General features: G+C 38.3%; 1 protein-coding gene across 2 annotated transcripts in view; it reads left to right on the top strand.

Annotated features, from left to right (window-relative positions):
• The window catches only part of SYT1 (synaptotagmin 1), a 201,943-nt gene that overhangs the window by 55,736 nt on the left and 120,998 nt on the right, over window positions 1–25,209 (top strand). The window contains exons 3-5 of one of the 2 annotated variants that reach the window (XM_008710351.1): window positions 554–676; window positions 4,416–4,583; window positions 7,800–7,967. In XM_008710351.1, the coding sequence (XP_008708573.1) occupies window positions 554–676; window positions 4,416–4,583; window positions 7,800–7,967 (459 nt within the window). The remainder of the gene's footprint in view (window positions 1–553; window positions 677–4,415; window positions 4,584–7,799; window positions 7,968–25,209) is intronic. The other variant, XM_008710352.1, reaches the window with a different exon arrangement.

Consider the following 25,209-nt stretch of genomic DNA (forward strand, 5'->3'; position numbering starts at 1 on the left):
CTTCTCCATAACCATTATAAATGTATATGTGAAACATAGGAAATTAAAATTCTTTGAGAATCACTTCCTCAGCTATCTTTCTCATAGGAAACAAGGCAAGAAAAGGCCACGCATTTCATATAAGTTCTCCACCGCATGTAACAATGATGTTTTACATGATGCTGAGCTTAGATCCCTTTAACCTACATGAATGTGAAACCTGGCCTGGTTAATAGCATGTTTATCATACTTCTGAAAGAAGCAGTTTTACCAAAGCCAACATGATACCAAGTCGACATTTTCTCTGCAACAACTTTACATTTTTCGCTTGCCGTATTTGGAGGGGCTTTTCCATCGCTTCCATGTTGCTTGCTGATTGGGGAAGAAAATTCCGTGCACAAGTGGAATTTTAAAAAATATATAAGCAGCAAATGTGAATGTGTGTCAGACCAATGGATTTCCAGCATCTTAGTGCTTGCTTCTAACAGCTTGGAAGTATAACCACAGGCCCAGGTTGATACGGGTTTCAACGAATTCACCTGATTTCACATATAATTGATTTCCCTACTCCTAGGCTCTAAAGGACGATGATGCTGAAACTGGATTGACTGATGGGGAAGAAAAAGAAGAACCCAAAGAAGAGGAGAAACTGGGGAAACTTCAATATTCACTGGATTACGATTTCCAGAATAACCAGGTGTGAAGGGGGTGGAAAATGACTTCTAAATCCATTACGTTTTCTGAAATTACCAAGTAGAAATTGAAGCAAGATACTTCTTAAAACATTTCGTTTGCTGAGAGGGGAAAATGCAATTATCAAAGCTATTGATGAAATCATTTCTAAGTACAGGCAGTCCCCTACTTGCTAATTTAACTTCTGGTAATTAGAATTCACAGTATTCAACCGATTACATCTACTTATGGCACTTACAGCAGGCAGGCAGAATACAAATGAACTTGCAAGTAGTCGGGCTGATTCTGACAGCTCCCAACCACAGTCTCTGTTCCCACCAGCCCATCAGCCTGAGCTGCTAAGATCTCCCTTGGAATTCATGGAATTCGATCCCAACTGGGTGAGGAACTGTTGAGGTAAACTAAAGCTTGAAAACAAAACCTAACTGTTTGATAAGGAATCAAAGGTGAAAAACTGACTGCCTTCCATGAATTTCAAAGGCAGGAATGCCTTATGTAATATAATACTAGGTAAAATTCCTAGCACCGATGAGTTAGAGCTAACCGTTCTAGGAAAGGAGAAAGACCAGCAACTTGATTCCTAGTGCCTATGACTGCTGCCCAAAAGGCGTTAAGGAACTGAAGGCAGCAACAAAACAATCACTCCTGCTTCAATTTCTCAAAAAGTTGTGAAGTGCCACCTAGATGAACGATAATATTCGCTACCTTTTACTAAATGCATTATAGAGGTAGCTCAAAGAAAAATGTTAAAAATCTCTACATTAAAAACAAAACAAACAAAAAACTTCTAGGACCCACAAAAATCGACCATGCCCCTTTACCTTCTGATTTGTTAAATGAAAAAGCTAGGTAAGAATTAGTAGAGGGACGCCTGAGTGGTGGCTCATTCATTTGAGTGTCTGACTCTTGATTTTGGCTCAGGTCATGATCTTAGAGTGCTGGGATCCGCCAGCATGGGGCTCGGTGCAGGAGTCTGCTTGAGGATTCTCTCTCCTGCCTCTGCCCCTCCCCCAACTCACACTCAGGAGCATGCCGTCTCTCTCTCTAAAATAAATAGATAAAATCTTAAAAAAAAAAAAAAAAGAATTAGTGGAATCAGCTGAATTAGAGATCAGGCTCTCAAGAATCTTTAGGACATTGTCCTTGTCTGACAAAGGGAGTTTTAACTCTGTTTGTTTCACATATCTTTCTGCATGAGGAAGAAGTGATATACATGTTAATACATTTACTACTAATGTGACTTGCATTAGTTATTTCCAGTTGGATGAGGAATAAACAATACATAAAACAAACACCAATGCTCAGCTTTGACAACCAAAGTCCAAAGTCAGTAACTGTTGAGAGTTCAGTGGAGTTGCAAGAATTCTGGTATTATTTAGAAATCAACAATATAAATAATGTCTTCACTTCCTGAATTTCCAGAGGGTTCCTCATGAAGAATGTATTGATATGATCTATCATACTAAAAAAATTTATTTGATCAGCGTTGTTTCATAATACATTATAGAAGGCTGCATTTTAGTTACAGGTACACGTTTATAGGTATGGATTTATATGCATTTATAAATATACCATTTATAGTTAAATAGGGCACTTGAGATCATTTCTATCCCAGCTACCAAAATTTGACAATCAGGAGTTGGTTGAGAGCAAAACCTCCTAATATTTACATATTCTGATGAAGATGAAGGCCAACATTAACATGTAACATTTTTTTTCCAGAAATTTAACGTGACTTTACATATGTATTCAGTATTTTTTTTACTAATATACTCTACTTTCATATTATCCAATAGGAATCTAGTAGTATCTCATCCTGCTTAGTCATAATTTTGAAACTTCTAAATTAGCTTGAGCATTTTAAGTATCATTTTATAAAGCATCTTTAAGAAAATAGCACTGATTTTTTTTTTACTAAAATATGAGTGTTTTTACTGTTCCCCTTCTAGCAAACATGATATTTTTAAAAAGGTATTTCATCCTGAGGATCTAGAAGATTCTACCCAATGAAATGTTTTTTAATTACTATACATCGATTTTTCCAAATGTTCTCAGCTAATCTGATTTATAAAATGATTCCTATGAGTCATGAAAAGAGGAAGTCTGAGGAATTTTATATATCAAGCTGTAATCAAATATACATGTTTGCTTACCAAAACTAAAAGTCAACCCTAACGTACTCTAAATGAGCAGCTTTCGTGGCAGAGGGAGATGTGATACTTATCTCTCAAGCAGCAGGGGAGGTGGGGGGGTTAGAAGTAATTTCGCCCCTTATCAATAAATATCCAAAAATCTTTAAAATATAAGTTGTCTAGGTTTAAGAAGCTTAGGTTATAGCACTAGTACATTCCCTGCCCCAAAGAACATTCGTTTCAAAAAGTGAGAAGGAGAGAATAGAATCCTGCTTATTCACATTGCTATCTAAAGGCAAATTCCAAATACCAACTTGGCAAACCAAGAGACAAACTGCTTTACTAACCATGTCTTTATAATCTAATGTCTATTTTAGCTATTCTTTGACAATCTGTATTTTGTATACCTACAATCCAGCGCTCTTATTGCTACTGTTGTATGATGATGTCACTAATATTTTGAGCATTAAGATGGAAACAACCGTCATTCAGAGTATTGGTCCTGGTTAAAAACTGAGCCAACTAGCCAAAGTGCTCTTACAAATATGGTGGGTCAGTTTTACAGAAAATAAATGTGACTTTTTTTTTTTTTTAAGGAAGTGAATTGCATTTCCACTCAATCTGGCTAAAAAGGCACAGACTCAAGTTTTTAGGCCTGATATGAAGAGCTATAATGTAACCACATTTACTGACAAATGTATATCTTGAATGACCTTGAAGAGAGTCTACTTTTGTTTCCCATGTGAATCTAAACCAGTCTGTTGATAGAAAAAGTCTGAGGACAGAGCAACTGGAAGAGTCCACTCAGACCTTTTATTTTCTTCACATAAACAGTAACAATGCCAGCCTACACTCACATTCACTTGTAAGACAGGAACGTATCACTGAGAAAACAGATGAGAAATCTCTGCATTTGAAAAAAAAAAAAATTCAGTCACTTATCATTAAAAACCGTATCTGTAATTTTACATTCATTTATGTGAAGCCAAAATTATACTTCTTTGACTCCATGTCCTAGATTTAATTTCAGAATAAATAACAATTTTACTGTAAGTTAAAACAAAAAGTAGGCAGCATACAAATAAAGGTCAAATATGATAGAAACTTGCACATCTTATTTTTATCTCAAAATGCTACCCAATTTCTAAGAAATTTCTATTTTGCTGGTCTGAAGCTTTGAGCTCAGAATAAAAATTTCCTACTTTATAATCACAGAGTTGTTATTGTTTAACAATTTATTTCCACTTACAAATCACGCCCTGGAAAGAAAAATAATGCACAAGGGCTTTTAGCAACTGGAAAGTTATTTGATTGCAACCCTTTTGCAAATATGAATTCCATATTTAACTGTAATCAGCAACCTTTTAAAAGCCTCTTTTGTGCTTAAAACCAGGCTTCCTAGAGTCTGCATCTGTCATAATTGGGTTTCTGAAGTCTATATGGCTTGCTTCATTTGCCTTCTGTGTTTAGATTGATAAGAGAAATAGTTTATTAAAAGCAAAGAGTAAGAGAGAGAGAGAGAGATCACAATATGCAACATCGTGAACAAGTCAATCTTTTCCAAAATGTCCACCAATGCTTGTGTTTGCTGTGCTCTGTCTCTCGTTTCAGCTGCTGGTAGGAATTATCCAGGCTGCCGAGCTGCCCGCCTTAGACATGGGGGGCACATCTGATCCCTATGTGAAAGTGTTTCTGCTGCCCGATAAAAAGAAGAAATTTGAGACAAAAGTCCACCGAAAGACCCTTAATCCTGTCTTCAATGAGCAATTTACTTTCAAGGTACCGTTTTTTTGTACTTACTAATAACTTTTCCTCTATGGTTTTTAAGACCCATCTCATTGTGACACATACATAGATGTACATGTAGCCCCTTGTTCAGAGGCTCACAGATGAGTCTATTCAGAATATTTAAAATTCTTAACTTCAGTCCAGTGAGGATTCTACACTGCATTTAGATGTGGTCAGAGTAGGCTGTGTCCCACTCTCTGTGTCCTCATGAAGTTTAACTCAGCCATTTCAGAACAGAATATAGCCTGGAAGTTGACGGGACTGTCCTCCACATCTGAAAAGGGAGGTCACTATTGGTGAGCCAATAGACTTGAACATGTCCCCCTCTCTAAAATAAAGCCAAAGCAAGAATGAAATTGTTCTAAGTCTCAAAGTTCCTGAAAATAAATCACAATCACAGAACAGAGTAAGCTGTGTTCCACTGTTTAAATGGTACAAATTGGTTTTACTCTGACTGCAAAATTCTGTGTACAGGGGGGGCAATCCGAGCACACAGAAAGCATACTTAAGCTATCAATAAAAAGAATAGAAATCCCTTGTTTTTCTGCATTTCTAGCATTTTCCCTCAACTGTCATCTCTTCCCTAGTGTTCTTCATCCTTTGAGACACCGCAGTTGACAAACAATAACCAAGAGAGATTTTGGCCATAGCATAATAACTGGACAGGAAAACATGCTCTGCAGGCCTTGGGCATCTCTGCATACACAAGTTCCATAGCTCTTGTCTCGAAGTCATGCATAAAAACCACACTTTGGTAGCTATCTTTAATATGTGAAAAAAATTTTTAAATGCATTACTTAAAATAATATATTTCTAAAAAATGAAAGCTCTGTGAATATGCCAGCAGGCAGATTCAGAATCAGTCATCTATCAGCCAGCCTTCGCGACAGCATGTGCCTCATGTTGGCAAATACTATGTATGAAATAAATGGATGAAACCGAGGGCATGAGTCATTTTCTCGAGCCCTGTTTCCAATTTCGTAAAAGAGCAGTGTCTATTCACTCTGAAATTTGAGGTTTTAAGACAAAAAACCCCCAACATCTTATCAGTAATTGTCTCTAAAAAACTACTTTTCTACGCCCAGAGAGGTCATTTAGAGTAGCAATAAAAACATTCTGGAACTACTCAGCTTATGAAGAACTAATCACTATGCCCAATACACCACAAAACAAAATGAAAATAAAACTAATAAAATATTGGAAATGGTAATCACAGTCATCCTATTTGACTATGTTTCAATCTTAATTTAGGTCAGCAGTTTCTAACCATGATTTAGTAAGCAGATTCTTAAAAGTTGAACTACTGGGGTGAGGGGGGGCTTTCTGTTTTGAGTTACTGATATGTGAATAAAAAAAAATGTATTGCTAAAATTTGATAAGCAATCTCTGTGTCCTCATGAAGTTTAATTATTGAAATTTTTAAATTGCCTATCAAATTTTATCAGGTTCCATTTTATTTCAAGAATGTTGATCAAACCATAAATCAATCCAACATGTAGTATATTTTGATACACTTAAGAACCATGCTGATGTTTCTAGAAAATTGGTTAATATCACCAGTCGATGTTGTAGATTATGCATCTTGAAATGCCAATAGGCAAGATGATAGAACAGAAGAACATTAAAGAAGATAGGCTTTAAAACTGAGTTCAAATCCACTTGACATGAACTTGACATCCCCAACCTATGTGCTGCTTCTTTTCCTCAAAACAAACTCCCACTCATTCAAATAACAAATATAGAAGTGCCTACTGTGTAGCCCTGTGCTAAATGCCTCACATGTGTTCGTTCAGCCTCAAACAGCCCTGCGAAGTGGCCCTATTATTATCACTATTTGGTAGATGAAAAGTGAAGTTGATTCACTTGCCCCAGGCCCATCAGCTGGAAAGTGGGGAAACCCAGGCCTGGGTTTTGACTAATGTTATTTCAGTAGAATCACCACAAACAAACAAACAAACAAATAAACAAACAAATAAAATCCAGAGTGATTTCAGAAATAAGATGAAATTGCTAAGAGTTTATCCTTACTCTAAAATTCATCTCCTTCTCTGAAATTCAGCTGTTGGGAAGGGTTTATTTTTTTCTTCTGCAATGGAAAAAGTATTGTTCCTACTTTTTAATCAAAGTATTTTAATCAGATTCCAAATAGATGACAAATAAGTGACAAAAAACTCCCAAAAAACTAAAATTTCTTACACATATATGGCCAAATACGTTTCCTTCCCCTTCCCTTAATATACAGAGTATGTTAGATGGACCAAAGACAACCATTTGCACTGGTAAAAACTGATCAAAACTTCCATACAAGTCTAAACAACTTCTTAATTAGGCATTTCTACCCAGTTACTGAAGTATAGCTTACTTAGATCGCACTACTTTCCCTGAATATTAAAGATGTCACTAAAAAAAAATGCCAACCCATAGCATCTGTCCCAGATCTATCTGAACAGCTGGAGAATTCATCAGTTCTTGGCCTTTTGCCACGGCTCATCCTAAAAAGTGACAAACCTAAGAATGAACTTCAAGATCTGTATTATAATGCATCTCTGATATTCAAAACATCAATTTTCTAGTCAGCTCTTGTCAATCAGTAAATTATTTTAGGGAGTAGGTGAGGCAACTTGTGAATTTCATTTCAATCCTTCCTGATTCCTAGTATATCTTTTCATAAATCACTGTTCCATTCAACGGTGGCATCCAAATGGCTGGAAAGAGTTAACAGAACTTTTGAAACAAGTTTTCTACCCCAAATAAGCTATACCCTGACAATATAACTGATCATAACAATAACTAAATATTCTACAAGTAAAACTTACACAGTCAAGTGCAATCAGCTTGGTTTATTCTATCAAACAAATTCCCACCTGATCATTCTAATCTCTCAAACAATAAATATTTAAGTGCCTACTGTGTGCCAACACAGCTAAAGCTTGAAGTGTTTATAGCATGACTACTAGTAAGACTCGCTATCAATAACACTAATAGCTCCTATAACTTGAGGATAAAGCGATAAGATGACTATGGCGAAGTCTCTGTTTTCTCTCAATTTAAGCCTCAAGCAGTCATTCAAATGAATTAATTTTTTAAAGAGCATGATTATCCCCATTTTGTTTATCCAACTGAGTATTAAAATTTAACACTACAACCAAGTCACCCGTTTTAAGCATTTTTGTGACCGGATTTTTGTCCTCATCTCTTCTTATTTAGGTGCCCTACTCAGAATTGGGTGGCAAGACCCTGGTGATGGCCGTGTATGATTTTGATCGTTTCTCTAAGCATGACATCATTGGGGAATTTAAAGTCCCCATGAACACAGTGGATTTCGGTCACGTAACTGAGGAGTGGCGTGATCTGCAAAGTGCCGAGAAGGAAGAGGTAAGGAAAATATTAGCATTTCTAATATGACAAGCTGTACTCGCCAGTTGCTCCTCTCATAATAACCTATTGAGAGACACTCTCTACAAAGGATGATGTGGGCCTCCAGCTGCTGACAGCTGGCAAAATAGGGTTAAGGGACTGATTGCATAACCTCATTAAAAAGTATACAGGTCTTCTGGGTCTTATTTGAAAGAAAAGAGAAAGATCTGTGTGCCGTGTCTATACATAATTCCCTGGACACACACACACGCCCACTATCTGCCTCTAAAAAGCTTACAAAATGCCAGACACGCACACGTCTACTTCTTTAAAAGGACAGTGAAAAATCATCTTATTCTTTGTATTTTTCCACAATCATTTTGTGTTTTCTACATAGGTAATGTAGCTATTAAAGAGAAATAAAATAGCACTTTTCCCTTGATTATGTCTTCGTATCACAGACTGCTCATTGTTTCTCCTGTAGATATCAGAGCATGACGGGTGGAACATCAAATATAATTCACAAAAGCTGATATTAAATCCATTTTTTAAATGACTCACATTTTTATGGTACTCTTCACATCGTTTTCTCCCTAGTTCTAATAGTTCAGCCCAGGATTTTTCTGTGATTTAAAAAGGGAAGTTCAATATCCTTAGTGCATTTAAACTACATAATCATCAATTCTATTTGATTATGCTATGCCTGCCTAGCGTTTTTCTGTGCAATTGTCTCAACAAGCCAACATCAGGAAGGCAAACAACTCTAGCTTCTTTGAATTCCTAAAACAACTCCTTTTCCAGCATTTATTTTTGGGGTCCTGACAATCCCTTGGGCTTAAAAATCACCCAAGGGATTGTCAACCGCCTTCTTTATTCAGGATCCCTAGGATTGTGAAAAGTGTGACCACTTTGAGGCCACCAGGGAGATCACAGAGAGGCCCAAGCCCTCAGAGAAATTCAACCAAGCCCAAAGCCTGAGAGTTCTCTCAAACTAAGATTTTCTGTGACCAATGGAACTAAGTGAGGTTTTAGAACAGGTTTGTTGATTGCTGTACTGAAATCGAATCTTATTAGTGCTCTAAAATTATTATGTGGCTGTAAAAAAAGGAATAAAAGGTATTTGGGTTGAGCTCTGCTTTCCTTTTGGAAAGAAAGATATATAACTTAACCAAATATGTTAGTTGAAATTAGGTTCGTGGATACTGAAATCAATTTCGCCCCACTGTGGATAGTATTCAAAAACCACTCAAGGATAATATTGAGTTTTTAAATTTTGTTATTTTTATAAGTAGTTCTTCGAGTGAACTAGTATCAATATAAAATCCAACATCTGTTTGAAAAGAATCACTTGATCATAATGTTTCTAATTATTGAGCCAAATAATGCGCTGTTTCATTGAATTTTTATATTTTGTTGAAATGTTTTACTATATAAATTCCTTGCAGTTGGAGTGCAAAGTGGGACCATAACATTTATTATTATTATAACAAATATTTATTAGTTGACAGATTAGCAGTTAGCTTGTTGGTTGAGTATCAAAATATGACCCACTCATGCTTCACAATGGCTACCTGTCCAGAGTTCGTACTCCTCACCTTCACCTGATAACTATCAAGCAGTATGGTATTCCGAGATCACACTTACCTGGGTTCCTGAAAAGTTGGCAAATATTTTTGCCTGAGTTAAGAAAATGTTTTAAAGAAGAAAGAAAAGGTAAAGCCATCAAGCAGTTTTCCTCTTTCAAAAATTCTTTGAATATGGGCAGAGTTTGAGACTGGACAGTAAGCTGATAGGCTTGACTCTAGAATCTAAGAGTACATAGACTGCCCAAAAAGAATCACATTTTTCTTCTCACCCCTTTACTTGCCCTCTTCTTTCTCTTCTTTCTTCGTCCATGTCTTCTCTCCCTAAGACTTTTGTAGCTCAACTCATTCAAAAATATTATATGGATAGTTACTATAGATTGCTACATTTCTAGAACTTTGTAGGTACTAAACACAGTGAAATGGGTAGACACTGCTCCTGCTTTCATGGTATATAGTGTGGTCTCCTTTTCCTCCCTCATGCCAATCTTTGCCTTGCTTATTGTCAGTAACCCTGGTTTCTGGAAAAGGTCCTGTCTGGAAAATCAAACACTCCTGAGGTACAATTCCAACGACTCCATTTACCAGCTCAGAGAACTTGGATATGTCACTTAAGCTTTCTAAAATTCAAGATCTAGAAAGTAGTTTGCCATTATCTACCCCTTGTGTTACAGATTAAGCAGGATAGAGTATAAAGTGCCTAGTATAGATTCTGGTACATGGTAAGTGTCCAATAAGCAAGAGATCTCCCATTCTTTCTTCTTGGCCAATCTTTTGTGTTCTTTCATTTTGTTTTTACCTCCCTATTCATTCTGGCCTTTTCCCTCTATCCAAATCTACTTCTCTCTTCTTTTTCTCACCACCGTTGTATTTACTGAATGTCTCTGCAAATTTGTAATGAGAAATGATTCTACAACTACATTCTTAAACTCTTGAGCCTTTTCTCTTTGGTATCTACTTGGTAACAGTAATTTTTGGTTTGAAGTTGAGTGACTGTTTTCTTTTATCATGATATAGGAAGCCTCATAAAACAGATGTCTAGCTTATGAAGTATCTCTGGATGACTAGAACCAGGTATAAACTTTCTCATAATAAATGAAGATTCCAATCACATTTTTGTACCTGAATAATTACTCATTCTCAGTGATATATGCTCTATTTTTTCATGCTACTGTCCATTAACTGCAGAAAATTATAGTTGTCCGAATAAACTGTAGTCTCAGATTGACTTTGGTTCTTACAATTTTAAAGATACTGTTTTTTCCATTTTACATGAACAATTCTGTTCATGATTTTCATTTTCCTTTTATCTAACAGTGTTAAGTGTTTTTAATATAACAAGTGAAAGATATCTACAAAAATGGGGGTAAAAGGAATTCAAGAAACAGCTTTGGAATCTAGAAACTGAACCACTAATCACAGTAGTCTGGTTCGATTTAGCACTGGAATTTAAACAGGTTAAATCCAACCCACTGAGATCCAACCCTGTGATTTTGGCATTGTTGCCAGAAAGTTAAAAATTATAAAAGTCAAAAGATGATGAAGCAATTACGTAAGTTAAAAATCTGTTATTTTAGTGATCAGCTAAATGTGCAAGCAATTTAGGGGGGGAAATAAGGCAAGTAGCCTTATCTGGAATTTACCAAGCACATGCTGAAAATGTAAAGATGTGTGAAAGAGATAAGCTATGCCAGGAAGAGCCCCAACAAGCACACGGCTCCCACTGTTAGGTTCTAGCCCCTCGGGAAAGCATCTCTGGTCAGGTTTCCATTCTGACCTGATAAGTTTCTCTGACACAATCAGCCTTTTATCCCTAATTCTTTAATGTGGTTTTTTTTTTAGCATTTTGTCCCTAATTTATGTGTTTTTAACCTCCACTGCTACTTATCTCTAAAGACAGCATAAGAAATAAAAACTACCAGAAAACAACTGAGCCTTTTTTTTTTATTTTCGAACAAGTAGTTGGATTTTTTTTCCTCCATTAGAGAATAAGTCCATCACCTCTGCTTTGTGTAGAATTCGTTAAAGAGTGATTTTTAAATGAGATTCTGTAATCCAGTGCAAATGGAAAAAAAATTGATTGCTGAATTAAAGCTAGTTGGGACATAATTTAATTAGTACCCAAGCAGAAGGGAAGAGAAACTACTTTAGTGCCTTAATAGAAAATCAATTTTGCAACAAAATTTCACATTTTTAAGCCTAATTAGAAAAACATTTACTTCACAGAAAAGCATTTGGACAATACATATTCAGTCAAATGGCAAAAGTTATTCAGCCTCCAATGGTCAATGACTTGATATTTCTTTGGAAAGGGTTAAAGTCATTATTCCTTATGACATCTTTTATGTCCAAAGATCATAAAAGAACTGATGTGATTTCTAAGTATACTTAGCAGTCAGATGGTAACTCATACCCTCTGAGAATCTCTGCACAACAAATCAATGCCCTGAATGGAAATCCTCACAAAAGGTTAACTGGTGGAATTTTAAACATGGAAGCCAATAAGACACTTCCTTGTCATTCACAATCTATCACATTAGAAAAATCCAACAAAGACATTTACTTTGATCCATAACATTACAGGAAGTTATATTTATTTGTACTTTTTTACTTGTTCACTGTCTGTCTTTACTCCCTCCCTCACCCAAGACTATAAGCTCCATCCCAGCAGTGGCCATACCTATTGTTCCCCAGTATGAAACCAAGTTTGAATACAGAGGCAAGCACACAGTAGGTATGCAAAAATATTTTTGATTGAAGGAATGGGCGAAGGTGTTTATTATACTGTGAGATGATTCAAAATTCCCTTTTTAAAGTCCATATCAGTAATAGTAATTCTGTTCTTGTTTTATAAATGAAGTCCAGAGTATTCTGCAAGCCCATCAACAAAATATCCTAGCATTAAACAATGAAAATGGTTTAATAGCTTTGTGGGTATTTTGGTCTCTTTTTTTTTTTTCTTTTTTCCCCAAGATTTTATTTATTTGAGAGAGAGATAGAGAGAGCGGGCACGCACATGAACAGGGGGAGGGGCAAAGACAGAGAATCTCAAGCAGACTCCGTCAGATGTGGGGCTCTATTTCACCACCTGAGCCAAAACCAAGAGTCAGATGCTTAACCGACTGAGCCACCCAAGCACCCGGCCTGTTTCTTTTAAAAGAGAGGCAGTGTAGATGCTTAGCAAAATCACTGTTGTTACTGCTTTTGTTGATAGTCATTAAAATGATAGTTGTTAAGCCTTATTCGGTATGTCGTTCCCTCTGCAACATTCTTGTCACCCTGTTTCCGTTGCAGAGAGCTTGTGGTTTAGCTTAGTTTAACTTTATCTAAAGTTAAGACTTAGTTAAAGCTATGATGTAAGTCTCTGCTTGCAACATGGAAATTTACCCAGAAGGAAGTGGAAAAGAATCAGCTCCAAGGAGACTTCAAAGAATATGAACAAATATCTAAATTTGTCATAGAGTATTTATTGCTAGTCAGATTTATAACATAGTAGATATGATATACTGGTAATGAGTTGTCTTATATTAATACCATGATATATTTTAGTGCCTTTAGTATATATATGTTCATTTTATGGGACTTGGAACATAATAATTCCATTTCAACTATTACTGAAATAGAGTTGTCTTTGATTTTTTGGTATGTTTTTGGCCATAGCTATGGTTTACTTGATCTTCAGTCTTTGGTCAGAATTTCAATCACCAATTATAACTGTATTGTTATGCATAATAAGTATTGTCTGCTCCATGATGTGGTTTTTAAGATCATAGGAAAAAGTAAATAACTTGAAATATCCCTCTAGAGTGTAGTATAATTTGATTGCCTTTCTAGTTAAAAAGACTTTTCATGCACAAATGGACGAAACCAAATCCTCACTTCACTGAGTTTCTAAATGAAAATTTAATATCATTTTATTTTTCATTGTGAATTCTCTAGAAAAGTAATCTAAATTTAGACTTTAAAGAATTAAATTGGGGAAGAGAGACTCTGGGTATTCAAAATACCCTTTGATGACCTTCCATTGTCATACTTTAGCCTCCTGCATTACCCTCCCCTTCATAGCTCTCACCGGCCAGGGGCCTGTGTTCCCAGCCCTGCTCTCGTTTCCAAAATTCACCTACATTAAAACTAACTTTCACTTCTCCACCTAAGCTATAAACACAAATAATAGAAGCTACCTTTCACTGAGAGTCTACTGTGTGCCAACAAAAATAATTCTCATAACACTCTTCAAAATTGGCATTATTATATCTATTTTACAAAATCAAGGGATAAGACCTAAAGCCCAGGAAAGTCTGAGTAATTGTCCAAGTTCATATAACCTATGGCAGAGCACTCTTTCTCTTTAACCATACCATCTTCATTAGACAATCTCTTCCAGTCTTTTCAGCCCCCAAAATATAGCTCTCAATTCAATGTAATGCAAAAACAAAACAAAACAAAAAAACTGATGCGATCTATTTTTTTCTCAGCTTTGTCTTATTTTTTCAGAATCTTAACATTTGGCCAGTTTGCTTTAACAATTTGCAACTGGTTAAAGTTTACATATATATTTTCCCACTCAAATATTACAATACATCACAAACGTATGTAACATAGCAAAAAAACAGCTCTGGCATTTTGTTTCTTCTTAATATTTCATAAATACTCAGCATGAATTCCTGCCCAAGACACAAAGCCTTCAAATGCAAAGGTACTCATTAACACAAACATGTTATTATTTACTCATGACTGGTGAGTTTAATGAGGGCAGAGGGATTTCTCTTTCCATTTAAAAAAATAGAATATAAATTTCCATCCATTCACTTAAAATATATTAAATATCTGTGAAATTAGTATATAAAAGTATATTGTAAGGTATAGGAAGTATATAAAACAGAAAATTAAGACTCACATATGGGCAGTGGCAATAATAGTAACAAAACTTTATAATGCAAAATAACAAAAGCTTCAGGAAGAGCCAAGTAAGAAGTAAAAATTCAAATGTACCATATGTTTTAAGCAAGAAGAACGGCCGTGGAGAGGGAGACTCCAGGGAGGACTTGAAAAAAGTGAACCAGTCTTTACAATGGAGAATCTGAATAGGCAGAAAGAAAAGGAGAAGGCCCTCCAGAAGTGCATAAAGATCAGCAAGTTTACAGCTGAGACTGCCAATAAGGGGCCTAGCGAAGAGTGGAGTGAAAGCTTGAACAGACACCCTGCGACTGGATAAATGAGACTGAATGAAGTAGTGCAGTGGCAGTTTGTCCCCTAAATATCAGACAGATGAATCTAGACTCAGGTCATTAAGTGAACCTTGTTCCTCCCAAGGACAAGAGTTGGACGAGGAGGGCCAGACCCCCATCCGTGTCAAACACTCCACTAACTGCTTCTCTCACATTATTTCATGTAATTTTTGGGACAGTCCTCTGGGGGTAACTCTTTTTATCCCTATTCCACATATTAGAAAATATAATTTGCCCAGTGCCACCCAGAAAGCAAACAACAGAGCACGGATTTAGACCCAGGTCTGCCTGAATCACAAGTCCATTTTCTCTCTACTCTGACTAAAGCTCAGTGAGTACAAGGATGCTGTCTCATTCACTTTATCTCCAGAGCCTGTCACTGTGCCTGGAACATCCACACTGCTTAAATATTTCCAAGTGAATTGAACAAATTAGAATGAAATGAGAATTTTATCAAACATACATCCTGAGTTATACCCCTTCAGGGAAGACATCTTTGAAAGATGCCCAGTTATCCCAAGATACTGCTTATATGGTACCCCCAAATCTTCTGAATTCCATTTCCTCTCTCCAGAAGTCTTTCTCAGTGTACAGTACATTCTTTTCTCCTTAATAGTGGCTTCTATTTGTCTTCCCGAGGTACATTTTATTGAAATGGCCACAAACTACTTAGGGTCAAATAGGAGTTGACGATCAAATGGAGAAAAATGGTTTTAGTTACTGTGGTAAAACGAGAGGACGGATGTCCTCGTAAGAGTTGTCTTCTGACTCTGACCAAAATGTTTTGAGCAGTAGAGTCATCGTGTGCCCTCTCAAATGGGTCACTATGGGAAAAATTATTAGGAGATACAAGTTCTAACACACGTACTACTAAGGAATCTAACTGTTGTAATAGAAACTGACGTAGGGGTTAGTTTTTCTTTTAACTCAAAGAACATAAGGGTTTTCCGTTGAATTTTGAATAAAGCAGAGCAGAGGGGTTTAGAAGCACGGACTTTTGAATACAGATTGGTAGAGCAGCAAGTGAAGAGTGGGAGTTGAAATGGGAACAAACAGAAAACAAAAGAATGAGGAAAATGCCATAGGTAAGAGCAGCCTTGCCTACATCAGGTTTATTATTGAAATAGTGAAGAGGTTTTTGAGTAGGAAGCAACGTGATCAATGCAGGAGAAGGTCTTAGTCTGTTGTGTCCTCCATCTTCCCCACATTTGGATCTTTTACAATGTAATCCCTTCTGGGGAGTTCATCATATGTTTTGGAACATTTTTTTTTATTATCTTGTTTGTGAATTCTTCAAATTAAATGTTTTTACCTTCTGTCTTACTCCTACCTCACTCTGAGCAGGCCAAATGTTTGTATTGTGAAATCTGTAATCCATTACAATCTGTTACTCTGCAAGTAGATGAAATGTCAGCAACTGAGTTGTACTATGTGTACTACAGAAAAAAAGAATGAGAACTCGCCGAAAAACACCAGCTTAAATAATTAAAAGATCAAAGAGAAGGAGCACCCACACCCACACTTACTTGTTTTAAACAAGGCTAAAAGTTTATGAATTTTATGTACAAGAATCTTTAAGTTATTTTGAGTTACTTTTATTCATTTATTCTTTTATTCAACATGTATGTATTACGTCCCTTTTTGAGCCAGAGACCATGCTAGTTTTCAGGAATACAACGGTGAAGAAGACAGACCCATTAAGCTTAGTCAGTTATACTTTTATGGTGACACAGCACTGCAAGGCCCTGGAACTCACCTTATGTGGACCCAACCATGACTCCACTTACTACTGGTGTTTCCTTGGGCTTGTTACTTAACCCTTCTATAAAATGGGTTATTACCCACCAGCATGAGCTAAGATCCACTCTAAATGAGATAATTCACATGAAGCACTTAGGACGATTCTTGGCACCTAATAAGCTCTGAGAGTAAATGTTATTCTTATTGTTGGGAACTCAGATCAGTGCCTTTCTTTCCTTGCCAGTGAAAAAACCATCGCTCTGACCACTAGACTTCTAGCTTTTATTTTGTGAAGAGACTTGGACAAACTAAGGGCTCAGAGAGCATTATCATGCATGGTTTTGATCAAAAGGAGGTGTCTGAGCTTAGACCCCATGTCTGAGAGACTGTGGGGCATGAAAAGAGGTCCTAAATGACGACGCAGGGTAAGGCAATTTAATTCCTAAGTATATACCCAAGAAAAATGGAGGCATATGTCCACACCAAAAAAAAAAAAAAAAGTATGAGAATGCTCATAGTGGTATTTTTTGTAACTGCCAAAAAGCAAAAAGAACTCAAATTTCCATCAGCTGGTAAATAATTCAACATGCTATGTCCACACCACAGATTACTCAGCCACACAGAGTAAAAGGAACGCAGTACTGATACAGGCTACAACACGGATGAACCAGAATAGGCAAATCCAGAGACAGAAAGCAGATTGGTGGCTGCCTAAGGCTGGGAGTTGAGGTGGCTGGGGGGAGGAATGAAGAATGACCGCTAATGGATATGGGTTTCTTTGTGGGATAACGAAAATATTCTAAAACTAGGGAGTGGTGATTGTTACACAATTCTGCAGATACCAAATTCCACTGAATTAGACACTTTAAGAGGGTGAATTTTATGTTAGGTGAATTTTATCTCAGAAAAGCACTTTTTTTCAAAAGTGTTTCAAGCCCTGAAATCCTAAATATGGAAGCCTGCCCTTTGATGTTGCTCCAGAGCCCCATCTGAAGCAGCACTCAGGTATGCTGGGAGTTCTTTCCTGATACGGTTTGAAAGTTTAGAGATGTTTCCTCAAAACATTCCAGTTTCCCTTGGAACCTTAGCATTTGTCTCCAAGATCATGCTCCCCACCACATGGCTCTTACTACAAGGTCAACACTAAGACCCCATGGGTTGGGAAGAACACAGGCGTAGGCCCAGGCCATGTGGCGGAGCCAGTAAGATCTCGGGATTCAGACACTAATTTCTAATTCCAAAGCCATTTTCTACTAGTCTGTACCCCTCGGGGTAGGAAGTGTTAGCCTTAATTCTCCTGACATATCAACACTTGTTTGAAATATGAAGACTAATCCTTTTCCAGTCTGTCTTTACACCATAGCTTCTCAGATTCCCCAGGTCATTTAGTTGCTCTTTTCTGGACCTTTTCTAGCAACATTATTATGCCTTGAGGTAGAAACTGATCCATAATAAAATGCACTCCTATGAAATGTACATTTCAATGTGTCTTCACAGTTTTATCCACCGGTATAGCCGTCACTCCAGGCAAGCTGCAGAATATTTCTCACCCCCTCTCTGTAATCAATCCCCGGCCCCAGAAGTAATCTGTTCTGCTTTTTCTCACCATGGATGAGTTTGCCTGTTTTGAACTACATATGAATGGAATAATGCTGTTTGGGGTTTAGCTTCTTTTGCTCCAGATGCTTCTGAGAGCCTCCATACCGTTGCACGCGGCAGTTCTCTCCTTGTAACTTAGTGTTCTATTGTATGAAGAGGCCACCATCTATCCATTTTTGTGTTGATGGACTTTGGGGTAGTTTCCAATTTTGAATTATGATGGACAAAGCTGTCATAAATACACTTGTCCAGCTTTCTGTGGACACAGCACTGCTAGTTTTCATTTCACCCAGCGCTGCTAGTTCATACGAAGGTGTATGTACTGTGCTTTTTTTAATCTAGAGTGGCCAGAACCACAGGTACCAGTCTATATAGGAATGCACTGTGATATTTACTATCTGGGATTCAATAGTATTTTCTTCTCCTTCTAAGGAGCCTCCTTGATGATGCTCAGCTCACTTTCATCTTTGCCCCTGGCAGTGTATTATCTACGCTATACCACACAGTTGGCTCCTCACCACACCCAGTCCTCATCTCCAAGTATAACTGCTTAGCCATGAAATGCTCATACATGGATAGATGCCTTGTTTACCTGTTTTGTTGACCACGCGAGTATGAACTCTTTAGAAGTAAGGAGAGTATTTCATATTTTTACACATCATAAGAGTTAGCTCTCAGGACAAAGTGTGGCATGGGTCAAATGAGGACATAACTCAGTGTCCAAATCCCATAAACTTTCTGAGCCTTATTTCTTTATATGTAAAATGTAAAAGAGATTATGTACTTTTGCATTTGAAAACTGTTTTTTCCAAAGGTGTATAGTAAATATAGAGGTGTGCAACCATTAAAACAACCTGATTTTAGAATATTTCTATCACCCCCCAAAATAACCTTCATGTCCATTTGCAATCACTCCCATTCCTGCCCCTCACCCAGAGGCCACTGTTAATCTCTTTCCTGTCTCTACGGATTTGCCTTTTCTAGACACTGCCTATCAGCGTAATCCTATGATACGCGGCCTTAAAAGTCTAATGTTGGGGCGCTTGGGTGTCTCAGTCGGTTAAGCACCTGACTTTTGATTTTGGCTCAGGTCATGATCTCAGGGTTATGAGATAGAGCGCCACATGAGGCTCCAGGCTGGGCATGCAGTCTGCTTAACATTCTCTCTCCCCTGCCTCCAAACTTCCCTCCCCCCCATCCTCCACCCCAGCCTTGTGCTCTTTCTCTCAAAAAAAGAAGTCTAATGCCAAATAAATTCCTAAAATAAATAGATATATTGAATAATGAATCATTTTGTTTTGGGGGCAAAAGTCCATTGTTTGCAGTACTGTTTAACAGTTTTGGGGGTATTTTTCCTCTTCCTGTGGGGCCAGTGACAGTCTCAGTATCTCTGGGCCACTCATACCCACCCTTTCCAGATTTCAAGAGCCTGTGGGCAGAGTGGAATGGCACCTAAGCTTTTGGAAAAGCTGATGGAAGAATTCTCTGTTGGTCTACTTCAAAGAGAGCAATCCTGGCACTTGCTGTCTCCTGCCAGCTCTATCTCCTCTCTTCCCTGTTCTTTATCTCTTCACAAGAGGAACTGAGGGCACAAATAAACCATTTAGCTTACTTTTTTTTCCCACTTTTAAAGTCCCTCAAGTCGCTAATAATGTGCAATTACTTTCTCCCTGAGATGGCCAGGGATGTACGTCAGAGTGTTCACTGGGGGGTCCTTCTGCTGGGCTCCAGGAGCGGGCAAACTTCTGGCTTGGGAAACAGGAGAGCCTGGGCCACCAGGAGAACCCAGAGCCCAGCAAACCCAGCTGTGAGCAAACCATCTACATATACCTTTAAAATGCTCAGAGGGCATTGGTCTTAGAAGTGATGCCTTTCATCCTAGAATGAGCCCTTGCTTTCGACATCCTTTCTGAAAGTAACTTCTAAATCAGTATTTCTTTTCATATGGAACACAGTTTATATTCAAGGACAATTTTCTGGACTTCAGGGAACACCTGAATGTAGGGATGAGCATTTTGGAGTGAAGCACAAGGCCCCACAGACGATGCTATTAAAAAGGAAAAAAAAATTTTTTTTTAATACTTATAGCCAAGTCTTCTCATTCTCTAAGTTTCAAACACTTTGGAATGTGGCAAGAGGTTCTGTTTACCAAAAGTTAATCAACTGTTCTTCAGTTTAAGATGTTATTTCTACATAAATAAATCAATATTCTGACAAGGTACTCCCCTGAAGTATTGCTTTCTCCTAGTGTTTAAGGAGAGAAGGGGAAAAAAATGTCTTTCTGGAACCAGCATGTCAGGAATAGTCTGTTCTTAATTGTAACTCAGTGTCAAAAAATAAAAATAAAGTGAGATTAGAATTTAAAATAGGTCAAGAGTCTGGAGTTTTATGTTTTGATTTTAGAACACATTTTTCAACAGTTTAAGTCATAAAGAGGGAATGCAGACAGCCTTTGAAATACTTGCCTAATATAAAATCAACATCAATGTTTAACTTAGATCCTGAGGAGAGATATATGCTCTGTTTGAGGTCAGTGACTTTCCAAGTACTATCATACTGATATTTTGTTTATATTGAGGCCATGTTTGAAAATTACATGAAGGCTCTGGAAACTTCATGTCACAGTAGGCTTGCCTGATTGGGGGGGGGGGTCATTCATGTTTCTATTTGGTACACTGTATTTGCAAAGCTCTGTTACCCGGAAAAATCAGGTAGAGCAAAACTTACCATATTTAAATTCAGATCTCAAGTGGTTTATATGAGCCAGGCACTGTGACTCATTTAGTCCTCACAGCAACACTATGGGTAGGTATTATTATTATCCCAAATTTATAGACAAAGAAGCAGAAACTCTGAGAAGTTAGAAATCACACCAGGTCCTGCAGCTAATGGGATAGCTGAAACTCAGACTTGTGTCTGACTCCAAAAACTCATCCCTTATGCTAGGCAGCCCCTGAGGAAGAGGTTAGAGGGCCTGCACGAGGGATATTTAATCTGTGACACACGAACACACTTCATAGGCCCTACACTTTTGTTCCCTGACTCTGTTCTCCCAGCTCTCGGGCCACTACTGTGCTGTGTGAGGGAGGCTACAACAGCCTGCCTCCGTCCGACACCCCTCCTTAGTCCCTTGTCTTCGAGCAGCTCCCAAACGTTCTGCGTCAGTCTTTCTGTGGCAGAGAGAGATCTGGGAAAGATCCCACAGGAGATTCCCCATGTTTCTGCTCCCACGTCTCTCCATCCCATCCTCGGATGTGTTCCGTTCCGTCATGCTGCAAGTTCCTGGAAATAGGGAATCATGGCTTCCATGTGTTTCACTGCCTTTCCTTACAGCAGATATGAAGATGAATTCTTCATCTTCAGGGAGCAGGAGGGCCTACCTTGCAATCATGCATCAAACACTAAAGAGTAAGGGAGCAGGAGGGCCTACCTTGCAATCATGCATCAAACACTAAAGATTAAGGAAACATTTTAATGTTCTCCAAACAATGTTTAATTAGATACGCTTGAATGTAAGAACTTTTTTTTTTTTCAAAACAAGATACTTTGTACGCTTAGAGTTCTCTAAGCCCCTGTGATTCATAAAGCAATAGAAGAAGCTCCTTATTAACACCCTATGGAGAAAATCAGATATTGAGCTCTGCAGAATTACATGATTTTTGGTCATTGCTAAAATCATTTTTAAAGAGCTATCGGCCAAAAATAGATCATTCCCTTAAAAAATACAATTTGAAATATGGCACTCACTATCCTCCTAGATTTCCATTTCAAAACTAACTCTTATGAGAAAAAGAAAAAGGACAGAAAAAGCATGAGCTACATTTTTACAAAACCAGATGATTACTAAATGCATGCCATCCCATACCCAATTTATTCTTTCTTCAAATCCAAATCCTTCCTATTTTGAAGAACACACTGTAGCATTCCCGCCGGGAGATTGTCATGCCATCTTTATAGGAGTTACTTTAGCCTGTTTCACATACAACTCAGCCAAATTTTTAAATACTTTTTAAGTCAGGTCTGAATTTTAGTGGGATAACTAGCCTGTATGAAATGAGCAGTTGCTGGTGTCATTTTCAATCACGACTTTCAAAGCCCTGGATCCGTTGCTGCCAGGGCAGGAAACCAGATCTAGCACCACCTATATCAGGTGATTTCTGGAGACCCTGATTCTCACCACCACCACACCCCCAAACCCAGCCTCTTCCACCTGCTAGTTTGTGCTCCCTCTTCAGAAATTCCCGAATTTGGGGATTCCAATTGCTCATCACTTCCCTTGGGGGGGGGGGAATAACTTAAAAATTCAATTTATATGTGAAATATGTAAGTACAGCAGCTCAGTGAAATCTCACAAACTGTGTGATAGTTAGCCACGTTTGCAAATGAAGACACTGAGGCTCACAGAGGCTAAGACACTTGTTCGAAAATCACATAACGAGGAAGTAGGGACCAGACATTAAAATCAATGGTTTGACTTGCTCCAAAGTTCACATTAATTATTATTTCTTCCACTTTTAAGTTCTTTTAGAGCAAGGACTTCACATCAAATTGCTAGCACTGGGGGTTGGGAATGATTAGAGGAATGTGTAGGGGACACCGCTCACAAACTCACAGACATACAACACAGGACTCTGGTGGCCTTCTCAGTTGTAAAAAAATGGGTTGAGGGACACCTGGGTGGCTCAGTCAGCTAAGCATCCAACTCTTGATTTTGGCTCAGGTCACAGTCTCTAGGTCGTGAGATCAAGTCCCACGTGGAGCTCCGCGCTCGGCATGGAGCCTGCTGGAGAGTCTCTCTCTCTCCCTAGGCCCCTCCCCCTGCTTGCTCTTGCTCCCACTCATGCACGCTTTAAAGTAAATATAAAAAAAATGGATGAGGTTTTTCCTGAAGAAGCAATCAGTATCAGAACGGTGCCTCTTTAAATTACATGCAAGCTGGAGTTCCTGTTCTTCCATTCTCGGTGTGGAAAATGAAAGGAAATGGTTTATCTCAGTCACTGCTACTCCAAATACAACAGGACTGACTTGAAGATAGGAAAGAGGTGCGATGTAGCTACATTTTTAACAAGACTGATTGAGGCCACAGCTGCTGTTTGGGGGCATTTGGCTGGAGTCTGAGAGAAGTACACCAGGACGTGTTGTACAAGTCACCAGGGGATGATTGCATGGCAAAACCCAGTACACAGTCTCAAGGATCAAACCTCCTTTCAGATCCTCGCGTTCTACACCTGGTGAATTCAGGGCCTTGGGCTAGAACTTAAGTACCTGGGATCAAAAAGCAGCTCGGCATTGTAATTTCTACAGGAAGACACTGCTTGGGACATGGAGTGATCTCCTCTGAGTGGAGCAGAGTCGCTTGCCCAGCCATTAGTTAGACTGCCAGGGCACCAAGTGGGAAGCAGAGGCTGGGAGCAGATGGGGGAAGAGCGCGAAGTGCTGTCCGTCTCCAGCCCAGGTGCCGCCTGGCCATGTCGCACGGCCCCATCCAGCCCTGCCAACGATCTCTAAGAAAAGGCTTCATGCTGCCGCCTTTCTGGGGTAAAATTGTGTGTACCTGACTTCAGAACTGAGAGTGAAAATGGTTCATATCCTCAATGTTAAGCCAAGATTGGCAAACCTAAACCAAGATTGCGTAAATGTTAACCTCCTCTCTCTCAAAGATCTTAAGACCTAAGTTATTCAAACACATTCTGAGACTGCGACGGTTAAGGACTAATCTATCCCCAAACAGAAACTGCCACTGACATCTTCTATGCCTTATCCATCCCATTAAAAAGCTCTGAGATTTTTTTTTTTTTTTAGTGGTTGGAAATTTTTTTTTGAGGGTGTTAATTTTTTTTATTATGTTATTCATCATACAGTCGTTCTGTGGTTTTTGAGATTACTTTCTTACTTAAAAGGATGCGTCCATTTGGATGATCTTTCATGTCCCATATATTTCAACTTGTATTAATTCACATTTGTCCCCCCAAAATGTAGATCATTTAGCAAGTGAGGAGCTTAAGATGTACATGATCTCTGTTCTGAGTGTCACAGGGACTATTATTAATATTGCCTCACATTTGTATGACACCCCCTTACATGCTGGAGGTCACTGGGACTCAGCCCTGTGCTTCTGACCCAAATTCTGCCCTCCCTTACATCTCAGGGCTGTGGCATCTGTGGTAGTCACCCATCTGATTTGGGCTCTCACAAAAGAACTAGAATCTCTTTCTCGGAGTGAGAGAACTGAGTCATTCATGTCCATTTCAAATATCCATTTGAGACCGCTTACCATGACCTTCTGAAGCCACTGAAGTTCAAATACAAAGAAAGGCGTTCAAATGGCGCGTGGAAACCGAAAAGGACCCTCCCAACAGTGTTCAATGTTAAAACAGATATCTGAAAGAGCCTCGCTCTCTGGAGGGTTTTTAAAAATAAGAATTGGGACATGGGTTTGTAGTCCTGCTCCAAGGTAAGGGAATAGAAAAGGTGATCTCTCATGGCATCTAGCAGTCTGGTGATCCATCGAAGAGGGTGTTTAAAAAGCAAAGTCATGAGAGAAACAGAGCTACGGCATCAATCTAAATCAAGGCTTACATGGACTTTGTCTTTTTTTTTTTTTTTTTTTTTAACTTCTACTCTCTCCCTGCATTTACATAAGCCCTATCCCAGTAGGACATACCCTCTGTGATTACTTTGACAAACAACGGTTTTAGTACTTAGGTTTTTAGTCTCTTCCAAAGTAATCAATTTTTGACAATGAGAAATAGCCGAAACCGATTCCCGAAGCTCTGGTGCACAGTGATAGATTTGGGGAGTTGATTAGCAAAGTGGGTTTCCATACCTCAGCCCCTGGCTAGCTTTCTCGGGCAAGTGCCCGCGGGCAGCACAGTCTCAATGGAAAGTTAGACAAATGCAATAAAAACAGGAGTCATGTCATGTTGACTTCCCTACCAGGTATCCTGTAAAGAAAGGTACCAGGTAAAAATATATTTTTTTCTTTTTATGTTTAATGAGGGTTACTGGCAAAAAAAAAAAAAAAAAATTCTGTCCAGAGATGGGAAATTTCACATTGTAAAGAGTTCTTGCAAACAGAAGCCCTAACAAGCTGAGCCTCCGGCCATCATA

Source organism: Ursus maritimus, unplaced genomic scaffold, assembly GCF_017311325.1.
Source record: "Ursus maritimus isolate PB19 unplaced genomic scaffold, ASM1731132v1 scaffold_21, whole genome shotgun sequence".
NCBI lineage: Eukaryota > Metazoa > Chordata > Mammalia > Carnivora > Ursidae > Ursus > Ursus maritimus.